General features: G+C 28.2%; 1 protein-coding gene across 1 annotated transcript in view; it reads right to left on the bottom strand.

Annotated features, from left to right (window-relative positions):
- Nucleotides 1–9,322: 9,322 nt before the first annotated feature.
- The window catches only part of LOC126901315 (sodium-coupled monocarboxylate transporter 1-like), a 15,130-nt gene continuing 9,918 nt past the window's right edge, over nt 9,323–14,534 (bottom strand). Inside the window, exons 2-11 of the mRNA XM_050677714.1 lie at nt 13,202–13,361; nt 12,401–12,518; nt 12,249–12,316; nt 12,008–12,162; nt 11,688–11,937; nt 11,514–11,623; nt 11,250–11,433; nt 11,097–11,183; nt 10,135–10,298; nt 9,323–10,005 (exon numbers count right to left, since the gene is read on the bottom strand). Of these exons, the coding sequence (XP_050533671.1) occupies nt 9,729–10,005; nt 10,135–10,298; nt 11,097–11,183; nt 11,250–11,433; nt 11,514–11,623; nt 11,688–11,937; nt 12,008–12,162; nt 12,249–12,316; nt 12,401–12,518; nt 13,202–13,361 (1,573 nt within the window). The 3' untranslated portion in view covers nt 9,323–9,728. The remainder of the gene's footprint in view (nt 10,006–10,134; nt 10,299–11,096; nt 11,184–11,249; nt 11,434–11,513; nt 11,624–11,687; nt 11,938–12,007; nt 12,163–12,248; nt 12,317–12,400; nt 12,519–13,201; nt 13,362–14,534) is intronic.

Here is a 14,534-nt window from a genome sequence, read left to right as displayed (position 1 = left end):
TACAGTTAAGCGGTGGCTGAGAAGGAGCTGACACGACCGCGGGGTGTCAACGTGTGACAACGCCGTGGCCGTGTCAATATACAAGGTATAAAACTTTCGAACAATAGTAATATATGGGCGAGTATCCCAGTGGAGTGTAAAATAAGTCCTCTTTTTTTTTTCCCCAAAATTGGAAGAATTTTGAAATAACCCCCAGAATTTCTCTAAAATTAAAAATAAATCATACCATAATATTTCCCGCAAAATGCTCACACAATTTGAGGGGTCACTCAATTTTGTCCAAAATATTAGACAATTTTTCTCATATTGACCCTTAAAATGACTTGAGCCGAAATTTTAGTGATACATACATTTAGTGTATCAATTTGTATAAGAATTTTGCGAGAAATTCAATAGTATTGTTTATTTTTTATTTTAATGGGTTTTTCATGTTGAAATAATGGAAAACCCAGAAATTAATTGCTTTTATTGTTTTATTTTTATAATTATTACTTGTAGTTTCAATAATAATAATGGTAAGAATGAATCGTGTAATCACCTAAATAAAAAAATCCAATAAAAGTAATTTTAATCATTTTCAATAGTTTTTTTTTATTTCCTTATAATTATTTACAAATCACCAACATGCTAAGTCATAAAAAATCGTATGTATTTTTGGAGATAATTCAAAAGAAAACTAAATTGATCAACAACCATTATTGCCTATTTAATACTAAACATTTATTGTTAATTGGTAAAAATAAAATTTTATCAATATTTTGTATAATAGCTTAGTTAGATAGTAAAAGTACGTAATAGTCGTAACTTTGTGACACTATCTAAATTGGCATTTTTTATGTTTGTTATCATGTTATGCCATGCCTTTAAGTAAGACAACTTTTTTACCAGCTACATGCGTTTTAATTCATGTTTTTTTATTCGGAAGGTATTTTACAACTATCTGGTCATCGATCGGGAGGTAGTTGCTCGACTTTAGATGTTGATACAAAAGAAACCATATTGAAAATATTTCGAGAAAACCCAGAAACTAGTACGCGGAAGATTGGTGCGGAAATTAATATTAATCTCATGAGTGTCTGGAAAGTCTTAAATAGCAATAAACTGTATCCTTACCATTGGCAAAAAGTACAGAAGTTGTTACCTAAGAATTTTCCATTAAGGTTCAAAAATAACTTTACTGTTCAGAAAATGAATTTTAATAAATATATTTTTTTTATTAGATTGAATTTTTCTCGAGATATGTTAAATCAAATTGTAACTGATAAAAATCTTTTAAATAAAAATTTATTTACGGATGAAGCCTCTTTTACCAAAGATGGTATTATTAATTTACACAACCTACGCCTCTGGTCTGAAGAAAATCCTAACGTTACAAGTGTTACAGGGTCACAATACAAATTATCCGTCAACATTTGGTGTGGTATTGTTGAAAATTATCTCAACGTCTTGTAAGCTAAGCCAGTGTTCGATCCATTTTTGTTGTTTTATTTTGTATGTTAGTATAGTACGATAAGCGCGTTTGTCCGGTGCGTACTGGTTTCTTTTTATTGTAATATAGTAGTCGAACGATGAACTCGTCATCGTAAAGAACGGCACGAAGCGCACGCCAACATGTATATGTAAAATAAAGTATAATAAACTAAGCGAAAAGTGTTAAGTTTTATCTAGTTTCTTACTAAATAAATAGTTTAAAAGTAATTCGAATTTTATACAGTCCACTCTGAAATCGAAACAACCAGAATATTTTTTTAATTAAAAGCCGGTAGGTACCCGAAGACATTCATCGTATTCTCTAATTGTAAAAGTGTAGGTGTAATTATTATTTTTTTTATTAATAACTGTCTTTTTTTTTTGTTGGAGCGACCGGTTCCCTAGAATTAATCGTGTAGGAACTCAGCTTCGGAATCCTCTAGCGCTAAAGTAATCGATTGATCCGCGTTTGTGGGGAGTCGACGGTCCTGCATAGCGCGGGGACTTCGTCTACCAGTGACTCGCGTTCCGTCGCGAGCGTCTTGTATGAAATCGCGGGGGTTCGGGTAGGATCTATTAAAAAAGTTGTCATTTTGTATCCTCCCATATGATCTGGTAAAGGGTCAGATTGACACGGCACCGCCTTACGCTCTAGGCTAGCGCTCACCCATGTCTCTCTCGATATCTCGATAGAAAGCTACATGATCTCCTATTCCTTATTTATATTCTGATTACAAGTTTTATGACTTATAAGTTTAATATATGAATAAATAAATAATTATATATAAAAATATCATGGCACGGTGATTGTCCGCGATGGATACCGAAACTTCTTAACCGATTTTGATGAAATTTGATATACATGTGTAATTGAGTCCAACTTAGACAATAGGATAGTTTTTATTCATTAAATTATTCAAATTTATTCATATTAGCAAAAGACAGGTTAACTAAAGTTATTGTGCACTAAATAGCGCTAAATTAAATTTTAATATTAACATAACACAATAGTAACATAATTGTTTGGAGTAAAAATCAACCTTTGATACCTCATTGATTCATTTTAACTTGTATAAATGTGAGCAATATAGAATTTTTATATTTCTTATCTATTTTTTTAATATACTTGAATTTCAGATAAATAAAGTAGAAAATCCAAAAAATTTGTTTGGATCGTTCTTCATTACTAAGTGTTAAAAATTCAATGATAATCTCCAATAACTCAGATTCATAAACTTTATTAATATTTCCATAGTTATGCTATATGATTGAAAATAATATTAATCGTATAATAATCAAGCCACAGCGAAACGTAACCGGGTCAGCTAGTATACATGTATATATAATAATAATATATAAATATAAATAGTTTTTTTTTTTTTTTTATATAAAAAAAATAAACAAAATGATAGGTAAGTATCTCATGAATCTATATAAAAAAAATTATAAAGATTTGTTTATAATAATTGTCCACCTTCATAACAAACATCTATTTAATAAAAAAAAACCCAGCAATTAATAAATATAAATAATAAAAAACCGGTACAGTGGTGACGTGGCATAGCCCAACTATTTTTGAACCGCATTAAAAATTGGCGCCCTATCATAAAAATGCTAATATTTTTAAAAAGTTACATTCGACCAGTTATTTTATTATTTGTAAGCTATTTAAAAATATGTTTCATTTCAAAAAACTAAAGTTAGAATTTTAAGAAGTGTGTAGAATCAAAATTATTTTTGAAATTTATAGAATATAGGATACTAGGATTAATAGATATCATTAACTACTGAAAAGAAAAAAATATATTAGGACTTATATTTTTAAATAAAGTTAAACAATTACTCTGTATAGTTGAAATATATTAAATTATTATAATAATTATATTACATTTTCTTCAAATTATCATGTAACTTGAAATTTAACTCTTTTATAATCTTCAATATTAAATAATCTAAGAATTTGTTAAAGAAATTTAAGAATTTAAAGTTTTGCAAAGATCATTTTTAAAAGACAATAAATTGATAAATACATATAATTAAAAATCCAACGTAGTGTGTAAATTATAGATTATATCTGACAGTGATTAAAATCACTATAAATAAAAAATAAATATAGTTTAAAAAACTAAAAATACACGCTTTTAAAGCACATCGAACTAAAAAGTTAAAAATAATTTTTAAAATAAGTTTAAAATAATTATGAACAAAAAATACTAGTATTATTGTGATAAAAGCGTCGGGCGCTCAATATACGAAAAATATGGCACAAAGCACCCACGCTTTTATCACAATAATACTAGTATTTTTTGTTCATAATTATTTTTAACTTTTTAGTTCGATGTACTTTAAAAGCGTGTTTTTTTAGTTTTTTAAACTATATTTATTTTTTACTTTTTAGTTTCATGTTATGATAGTAGTTACTATCAATATCATGGTTCTTACGAGTAACGGGAAATCAGAGTTCGATTCCGGAGATGGAGTCAGAGAAACTCCCGGAACGTGGAGATAGTGACAAAAAATGACGATACGGAAATCATCCCTCGTAATCGGAATGAATACTTTATATCTCTTAATTAAAATAAAGCGTGTTAATAAATAAATTTTAATAGTAATTAGAATATATATATATATACACAAGTAAAGCGACTTAAATACGTAAACGTATCATGCACTAGGTATAACCGTATTTTGCGGGCGGGCGGGTCGGACTAACGTTATACCTGTGGTATAAACGGTGGTAGGAATATATAAATATATATACATAAGGCGCATTAGACGCGGACAGTATTGGTCAATCAAAATAAAAATTTGTTTATATATATATAATATTGATGACAAGCACTCGTGTACGAGTACGATAACTAAAAATACATTTTTATAGGAATAGTGTGCCGTCGTGTGGTGAGCGAGGCGTGGGGAGGGGTGAATGCGTTATGACAGTCTAGTCTAGACGACTGAATATGCGATAATGCGTGGCGTTTGGAGAGTTACAAACATACATACATACATACAGGTGAAACTAATATAAGCGTGTTAAAAAAAACGTTTTGATGCAAATCTTTAGATAGTGTTTAATTTTAAAAAATTGGTGAATTATTCCAAAAGCTACATGATCTGCTATTTCCTAATTTATATCCTGATTAAGATAAAGTATGTTGAATGAAAGAGGGATTTAATATTACTTCTCGTAAAAAAAATTGACTTAAAAAATACACTTTTCAATAAATTATAGTATAATGAAGTCAAAAATGTAAAATATATAATCGAGAATTTTCACACAAAAATAGCATTTGGTAGCCATTTTCACCATGAAGACAAAATAATGTGTTGTAGTGGTAACACTGTATTATCATTTGTATTCATTATAAAAATGTTTAGTTTTATAAATAATTATCACTTTTGCATTTTGTTCTTAATAATTAAACCCAACCAAACCAACCCAACCAAACCAACCCAACTGTAGGTACCCTACAGTCAGTCGTGGTTTAGTATGCACTAGTTACACTCATTCTATATCATTCTATGTCATTCTATTTTATTATTCTATTCATTTGTATTAATATTAATAAATAACGTGTATTGTATTATTAATTGTGTCAATCAAATTATATATTCTAAAGTTTTATTGAAAAGTGAGTGTTTTCTTTTTCTTATTAAGTTTAATTCCTTTTACCACGTGGGCCCGCACAACAAATATATGAGATTTTGTGTTGAACATATTGATCCATTAAGATGAACCAATATAGGATCACCAAAACCTGAAGCACGAAGAATAGAAATAAGAACCTCATGATTTAATGAATCAAACGCCTTAGCAAAGTCGGTGTAGATGACATCAACTTGTAATCCTTCTTTAAAAGAACCGTGTGTATAGTTGAAAAAGAAGAGGTTACAGGTAACCGTAGATCTGCCTGGGCGAAAACCATGTTGTTCATTGGCTAAAATCAAGTTAACCGAAGGCTAAATAGAATCTAAGACTAAGGACTCGAAAATTTTAGAAATGTGTCAAAGAATTAAAATAGGTCTATAATTGGTAACTAACAAGGGGATACCTGATTTTAAAATGGGAGTAATAGAACTTATTTCCACATGTCTGGAAAAGTACTTTCGTCAAGGGATCTTCGGAATAAGGATCAGAGAGAATAAAAAATAATGTGCCTTGTTTTGTAGAGAAAATCACCAGGTATTCTATAGGGTCCTATAAAAGATACATTTTTAGACTGTCTAGTTTGAGGAGGATATCATAAGGGGTGAAGTAACAGTTAGGTAGGTCGAAAATGGTATATGTAAAGGCTGGAGGTTAAAAATAACTGATTTAGAAGAGTAACCTGAACAAAAATGTTAAGCAAACAAATTTGCATTTTCCTTCTTACAAGAACTGTGAATACCATTTAAGGAAACTATGTTAGGAATAGCGTTATGAGAACGGTTTCTGCGTACGAAAACCCAGAATATATTGGGATTTGAGGATAAAGACAGTTTAACAAAGGTTTTATGACATTTTTTAGATATGTATTTACATTTTGCACGAAGCAGAGAAAAGGCTGAATAATCTGCAGGGTCGAATGTGGATTTAAACTTCGCATGAGCTTTATTTTTACGATACAATAAAGTTCTAAGCTCTTTGGATACCCAGGGAGGGAAACTCGATTTATAAAAATAGGACAGAGGGACAAACTTCAAGATTGAATTATGGAGTGCATCAGTGTAGGTACTAACCGAAGTATTTAAATCAAGGTTAGATAAAGTAGAGACCTAATCGTAAGAAGACAAAAAATATATAATACAATTGTAATTAGCCTTTTTGAACTTGTGAAACTAGTGTGAGTTATTAAAAATAGTGGGGGAATTGATTTAGGGAAGTAAAATATTAAGAGGAGTGTGATAAGTATCAGGTGGAACTAATGGTTCAAGAAATTCACAAACGACAACAGAATCAATGTTACAACAAATTAGATTAAGAAAGGAACTCTTAGAATTTAAAATGAAATTCATTTGGTAAAACCCATTGAAGGCAAGAGATTAAGGAACTCATGGTACTCGAATAGGAGAAGATGAGGTATAGATAAGGTCATGTGAATCATTAGACCAAGAAATATAAGGTAACTTGTAATCACCATAGAGTAATAATGTGTGTGTCAGGAAAATCATTATAAACATTTTCTAAGATGGACATAAAATATTCAAATAGAAGAGATGGACAAAGAGGAGGAAAATAGGCAGCATTTAATATGAACTTAGAGGATCCAACTGAGAACATAACAAATAAGTGTTCAACGTTAATTTTGCGAATGACAATTAATTTAGAAAATAAGTCTTTTTACACCGATGAGTACTCCGCCACCCCTTTGACAATTGCTAGTATTAGAACATCTGTCATATCTGTAAATATTATAATTGGTTAGACCAAGTTCACAATCAGTAAAAGAATCGGTAAACCACGTTTCAGTTAATACAAAAAAGTCAAAATTTATGCAAACTACATTACATTTAAAATTTACAATTTTAGTCCGAAGACCACGGCAGTTTTGGTTAAAACCAGAAACTGACTTACTATTAAATTAATGGGTTCAAGTTTGTTGATTGAAGGTCTGTGGTTGAAATTTACTTTCCTAGGCTGGTTTAATACGATCTTCAGGAGACCATTGATATGAGCAATCTGCAGTCCGACTTCTCCAGCTTGAGATCTACGATCAAGTTTTGAGTGGCAATTACGCAAAAAAGTACGCTATAAGAGAGTGTTATCCTTGGATATGCGAAAGTTTGGCGAAAAATTAGTACCACTTTTCTTTTACTTCATAATAGATCGCTAACAATTTAGAAGCGCTTCTTTAGATTCAAAAATTATTTTCAAAGGACGAGTGTTGTTAGGCTGAGTTTTACCTGAACGAACCAATTAGTAGTGCGCAGGAAGATTGTCAACAAAGGGAGCTACAATATTCTCAAATGTAGATTTATCATCAGTGATACGCTGAGAGGTAGAATCAGCGGAAGACTCAGGAATACCGTATACCAATAAGTTGGTAGACCATCTTTCTCGTTCGTAAGTTTCCTGGAATACTCGATTTACAACAGAAGAACAGGAGGCAGGTGAATCCAAAGACTCCAGCTTCGAAATTTTATCCTTAAGAGAATTGACCTCGCACTTAAGAATATTATTTTCAGCTTTGAGTTCAGCAAGAAGAGATGACAGTTTTATTATATCGTTCTTGTGTTCTTTAAATTGATTATCTTGCGTCAATGACTCTTTTTTGAAAGAATCAGCAAATTCATTTCGAAGAGCTAATAATGTGATCATGATGTCATCGTTGGAAGAAGAACTGTTACCACGTGAGAAGACTGCGTTTGGAGAAGTGACAGCCTGTAATTTATTGGTGTTACGAGTATTAAGCACGGCTCAATGGGATACAGCAGCGTAAATCAGTTGTATGTATGGCTAATGAGCAAGCTCATTAAATACTTTATAATTTCTCCGTAAAAATTACAATACTTAATTATTAAATATCCATTTAATACTATATTTAATTGCTATAATAAATATTTATTCATATATTACATGTATAATTCATAAAACTTCTAAAAATGCATATAAAAAGTAGAACTTTTTCAACTTAATTATATATATATATCACTTATATATATATATCTTAAATTAAAGTTTATGAAATATACTTAAATATAAAAAAAATATGATTTTTGTAAAAAATTAGAATATTAAATTAGTGAATATCAATTTCATTCTATAATTTATTGCTATAATAAATATTTATACATATATTACACTCATAATTCATAAAACTTGTAAACAGGATATAAATAAGGAGATCACATTGCTTTTGGAATAATCACCAATTTTTTTTAAATTAAACACTAGCTAAAGATTTGCATTGAACTGTTTTTTTATGATAGTGATTTTAATCTCTGTCAGATATAATCTATACTGGACTCAACAATGCTACATCAGCACTGTGCCACGACCTCACAGAACTGGGCTTTTTTATGTGACTATCATTGACTTTCTCATCCCTTTCTTTATTGACTTACTTTTACGATAAAAATAAAAAAATTTGAAGCTTTTCTGATAAATTTACTGCTCATACAAGCGGTAAAATTTTCTTACTGCATATTAATTATAAAAATAACATTTTTTAATTCTCATAAAATTTTCTATTTAATGATGTCAATATCAAATTTGTAAGTTGAACTAAAAGTAATGGTGTTTAAAAACAAATTCAACTTTATTGATTATAAACATTCAAAAAAATCAACTTTAAAGTATTAAAAATAGGTTAAATATGTCATTTTCATTATTATTAACATACGAAAATTCTAATTCAGTAATAATTTGAAAACATTTTTTTTTATATGTTAATACTCAATTTTTACTAATTATAATAATTTTAAAAATTAGAAGTGATAGAAAAAGTTTAATTGCAGATTATTAAATAGCGCGAAGTGGATTTAGTAAAGTATATTTTTGCTTCTGATGAAAGTTTCTTGTAATCTAGTGTATTTATTCATAAATAAAAAATAGTTTTTATTGAAAATATTGCATAAATTTTAATACGCATTAAAAGTAAAGAAATATACAACTACTTTATTATTTTTATAATGTCTCCGTAAAAATTACAATATTAAATTAATGAATATCAATTTCATACTATATTATTTATTTACTTTTAAATCAAAAAACCACTAATAAAGATATAATTAAGAAATTAGGAGTTAATTTTGCTTTTGGTATAATTCACTAATTTCATAAAATAAACACTATTTACAGATTTGCATCAAAGCGTTTCTTATGGTAGCGATTTTAATCACTGTCAGATATTATATAAATTTGTCTCAACTATGCCGCGACCTCACTGTGCTACCGTTTTTTTTTTTAATGCTTCAGGAAGTTTAGTTGAAATTTTCCTTTTGTTGGGCGAAATATTATACTTTAATGAACGCTCAATGCTAAAAGAATATCAACAAAAAAAAAATTTAAAAACTTTTGTTCTGTAAACACTAAAAAGTACAGCTAACACGGTAAAAGTTTTTTGTACTATAAAGTATAGTAAGTTTTTTTTTACTTAATCATCTATAATTTGTACAATTAATACACATAAAAACATACAAAAAATAAATTTATAAATTTTATAATCGGTACTTATGACTACAATTGAATCTAATTGGTCATCTTGTTGGAGTATTCTATTTTCATTTTTTAACGGTATAAAATAAACAAAAAACTAGTCTAGTTGTGAAAACAGTCGTTAAGATTTGATATTTTGAGGTACTAAAATATATTCATCAGACTTTATTCCGTTAAATTTATCCTTTTGAATTTGATGATTTGGATACACAATTCTCCGTACAAAAGGAGTTAATAGTTTTGGGTCTACTTGTTGGTCAGAAGGGAATATTATACTGATGATTAAACCAACAACTATACCAATCAATGGCCCCAACGTGCTAAAATGCATGTAAGAAATTGTAAAAATCTTCCAGACATCTGGAGCTGCATACACATCGTTATTCAATCGGATTAAACTATAAAAAAAATAATAATTTCAAAACTGTATTTTCTTAACTATCATTGAACTTAATTAATATAATACAATTTCAGTTTAAAGTATTATTTAAAATCTATACTTTTAATTCCACAATATTTAAGTTTACCCTGAATAGTCTGTAATATTATGTAGAGTAATGTTAACAGGACAACCGGTCACAGATAAATCTTTGGTTACAAACTTTAATTTATCATTTACTATTGCATCTTCTGTGCCGTATGTTATCCACGACATAACCAGAAAACTGACAACCATTCCACATAATACTCCCTATCAAAATATTGATGAGAAAATCATGTATGTTAGACTTAAGATACATTATTTTTATTATATGACAATGATTAGGAAATAAAACTTCAAATGCATTTTTTGAAGTGATAATATCATACATTTTTAATCATAATATAACATTTGAAACTATTAAATTATAATCAGTTTGTTTTGACCGTGCCGATCTTTACTAGCGGTTGGCGACAACGACACTAAAATTATTCACCATATAACAGCAATTAAATGAACATCGTTTTATTTTACAATTTATACTATAATATATATTTCAATCCATATAGAGCATACGATTTTAAGAGCAAAAAAAGCTATTCACACGTTCATGGCTGAACAAACAATAACGAGACGCTAACAAAATACGTTGTACATGAGCAATATTGGCGGGACATTATCTGAGCTGATAACGCCGTAACATAACCATCCGTTACCGGGGTAGCTCACTGGTACCAACTGACGGTATCTTTAACGTGTGATTGAACACAGTTATAGCCGTCTATCAAAAACTTCTGAGTTCAACTTTGAATCATTATATGATTAAAATCATAAAACGATTCGATGCATATTCATATGTATTACTATGTGTACAAAAAATCGAGATTTTATGATTATTTGACATATAACGAAATATCAAATTAATAGAACCAAGTATTTAAAGTGACAAAAAATACAAAGGTAAATTTTATACCTCCTCAATTTCACACTGAAAAATGTTTTTAAAATATTAAAGTTTCTAAACTTTTTGTGTCAAATTAGAAAATATATTCTTTAATTTTTACTTACTCTAGAGTTTGCTTTAGGAAAGCACATTCCCAAAATAAAAGCTGCCAATAAGCACCCATGTGTAATACTGCCTAAAACATGAGACATCTGAAATCATAATATACAAATAAATACTGTCATAATTTCTGAATTTTGTTTTTCAAAAATCATAACTTGTTGAATGCTACCAAGTTTTTCGACAACCAAAACTAAAGTAACACAAATAATTCCTACAATCACAACAGTAACTTTCATGATAATACTACCCGCCAAATCACTCATTTTGACACCTAAAATTTTTACTATAAAGTCATGATAAATTGTTCCAGACACAGTATTAAGTTCTGCTGACATTGTACTAAAACAAATTTTAAATACATGAAATAAATAATATTTGAATATGAGTGAAATTATTTAACACATATTCCAATATTTTACCTTAAAGCTGCACTCACGATTCCAGAAATAAAAAGGCCGGTAAGCCCAGGATAATTTGTTGCCACGTTGGAAACAAAATATGGTAGCAAATTTTTATCACTTTCAATGTACTGAAAGTCAAATGAAATATTTATATTTATATTTACATTTTTATTTTTTATATTAATTATTTACGCCAGCCATGATAGGATCACAATTTTTAAATTTTGTGTACATCAGCATACCGATTAAACCAGTAAGTAACTTGACTACTACCATACCAATAGCAAAACCAATCAGAGCTTTTCTAGCTTTACTATATGTTGGTAATGATACAAATCTTTGAACCGCTCCAGGATGCATTCCTAGGTGATAAACCCAACTGAAAATTACTCCAATACTAACAGTCCAAAAGCTGTTTCTTAAAAACGGATTTGGATCCATACTTTAAATAAATATGTTAATATTAGTTAATAATTATAAAATGAAATAAAAATTAAACTTTTTTGATTTACTTGAACATTTCCAATCTATTTCCTTCGGAATTAGCATTTATGACGTTACCTATGCCACCAACTTGATAGATACCTAAAATAATTACTGTTGTTACTGAGAGTGATGTGAAAATACTTTGTATCGCGTCAGTCCATACAACAGCTTTAAGACCTCCCTAAATTTTTTGTTAATTTATTAGTAACGAAATAGTACATTACACATATCTTTGTTCTAAATAAATATGTATTTAATAATACTTACAACGGTTGTATAGAATATACATATAAGACATAAAATTGGAGTAATTGTGTGTACGTTTAGTTTACTAACTGTAAAAAAAATAATAATACAAGTTGCACTCAGAGAAACATCTGAATAATATCAAGTTTAAATAAAACGATTTTGGTCATTACCTTGATTAAAAGCCAATGCTGGTACATAAATTACTACAGGTATATACAATACCAGGGAAATAGCGTACATAAAAGATGCAACTGCACGAACATCCCTATTGAATCGTAACTCAAAATACTGAAAAAATTTAAGTATTGTTGTTTTATTTATACATAATATTTGTATACAGAACTATACTACTATCTGAATGGAAATTTAAATAAAACAAAAATATTTCTTTAATAAAATTGTTTTCGTAAAAAAGCATAAATTTTTATGAAACTCGAAAGAAAACTGAAATAAAAAATAAAATACTTTTCATGATTTACCGAAAAATTTCAATTAAGAAGAAGCTTTAATAATTTTTTACAAAAAATTATCCCTTTCCCTGTCTTTTTTTCCAATGTAGTTAATAAATTCTAAGAATAATTGATTTTTAACAATTGATTTCAATTGAAATACTTTAAAAACAAAATGTTGTTAATTTACCATATTATTACTCATAGAAATGCTATTTTTTCAAAATTTTAATATGGCAATTTTTAAATATTTATAAAAGAAATATATTACTTAATAATAGATTTCTATATAGTGTTCAGTAAGGAAGGAAAAAATTTTCTAATGTTCTTATTATTCATAAAAATTCACTTACTTTTTTAATACTTTATACATGAAAACATATTTTACCACATTCGTTTTTAAATATTTATTAATAATTGTATAAAATAAAAATTTTAGACAAAAATTATCAGTGTAATGTTACAAGAAGAAAAGTTATTTATTAAATAATATAGTTATTTGGTGTCATTAGATCAACTTACTTCGTATACAGATTTCAGTTGAAGATCGTAGAATACCGGTAGAAAAACATAAATTACGATAATTATAATGAAAATGTTTATCACAGCCACTACCAAATATTGAGTGCCATAAACGTAAATTTCAGATGGGGTTCCAAGTAGAGTGATCCCAGATACATGACTGTAATTGATAGATAAATTAAATAAATAAATAATTTTTTTATCAAATATGAGCAACACGAATTTAAATACGTAAGAGCAATTTTTTTATGGAAATGTTACTCCTAAAATTATTCCATTATATTATAATATAAATTGCACATAACTGAGTGACGTCAACACGTGACATAAGACTTGAAAATTTGACAGTATAGCAATTTTTCTGTTTTCGCTATTCATTTTACAAACTATTATTTTTACAAGAAAAATTATAGAACTTAAGTTTTTATAAATTATTTGTTTATAACATAAGTTGTAATATTGGCTTCGATGCGAAGCTGAGAAGGTATTAATTTTACTATGATGTGTTTTTTATTTATTTATTTTTTTTTTTTTGTGGCTGTGAACGCTCAATCTCAGCTCTCGCTGGACCTATTTTGATGAAAAATATGTCAAAAGATCACAAATCGTATCTACTCGAAGACATTACCCTTAAAAATTGAAAAAAATTCCCTCGTTCCCCTTAAACGGGGGAAATCCCCCAAAAAATTACAAATTTAAAAATCGCTAATTTTTGTGTGAAAATTTTCGATTTTGTATTTTACATTAACTTTATTATGCTATAACTTTTTGAAAAATGTATGGATCATTACAATTTTTTCATGAAAAGTAGTATTTATATAGATCTTTCATTCGACATACTTTTTTTTTAAATCGGACCATTTCCCTTAATACAGGGGGGATTCAAAACATAAAAATGCATATAGAAAGTAGAACTTTTTCAACTTAACTTTTGAAAGTGTTCCGGAAGGTCTGACACTTTTATATATATCTTAAATTAAAGTTAATGTAATATACTTTATTATGCGAAAAAATATTTTCGGACTTTATTTTGTCTTCACGGTGAAAATGGCTACCAAATGCTATTATTATATGAAAATTCTCAATTTTATTTTTTACATTTTTAACTTTATAATGCTATAACTTATTGAAAAGTGTATTGATCAAAATAATTTTTTTATGGGAAATACTATTTTTTAATACCTCTTTTTTTCATTCGACATACTTTATCTTAATCAGGATATTAATAAGGAACTAGCAGTTTATGAAGCTTTTGGAATAATCCACTAATTTTAGCTTCGATGCGAAGCTGAGAAGGTATTGGTTTTACTAAGATGTGTTTTTTTTTTTTTTT

This window comes from Daktulosphaira vitifoliae, unplaced genomic scaffold, assembly GCF_025091365.1.
Source record: "Daktulosphaira vitifoliae isolate Bord-2020 unplaced genomic scaffold, ASM2509136v1 Scaffold_3, whole genome shotgun sequence".
Classification (NCBI taxonomy): domain Eukaryota; kingdom Metazoa; phylum Arthropoda; class Insecta; order Hemiptera; family Phylloxeridae; genus Daktulosphaira; species Daktulosphaira vitifoliae.
The sequence above is the reverse complement of the archived record's forward strand: the minus strand, read 5'-3'. Positions and strand labels throughout refer to the sequence as shown.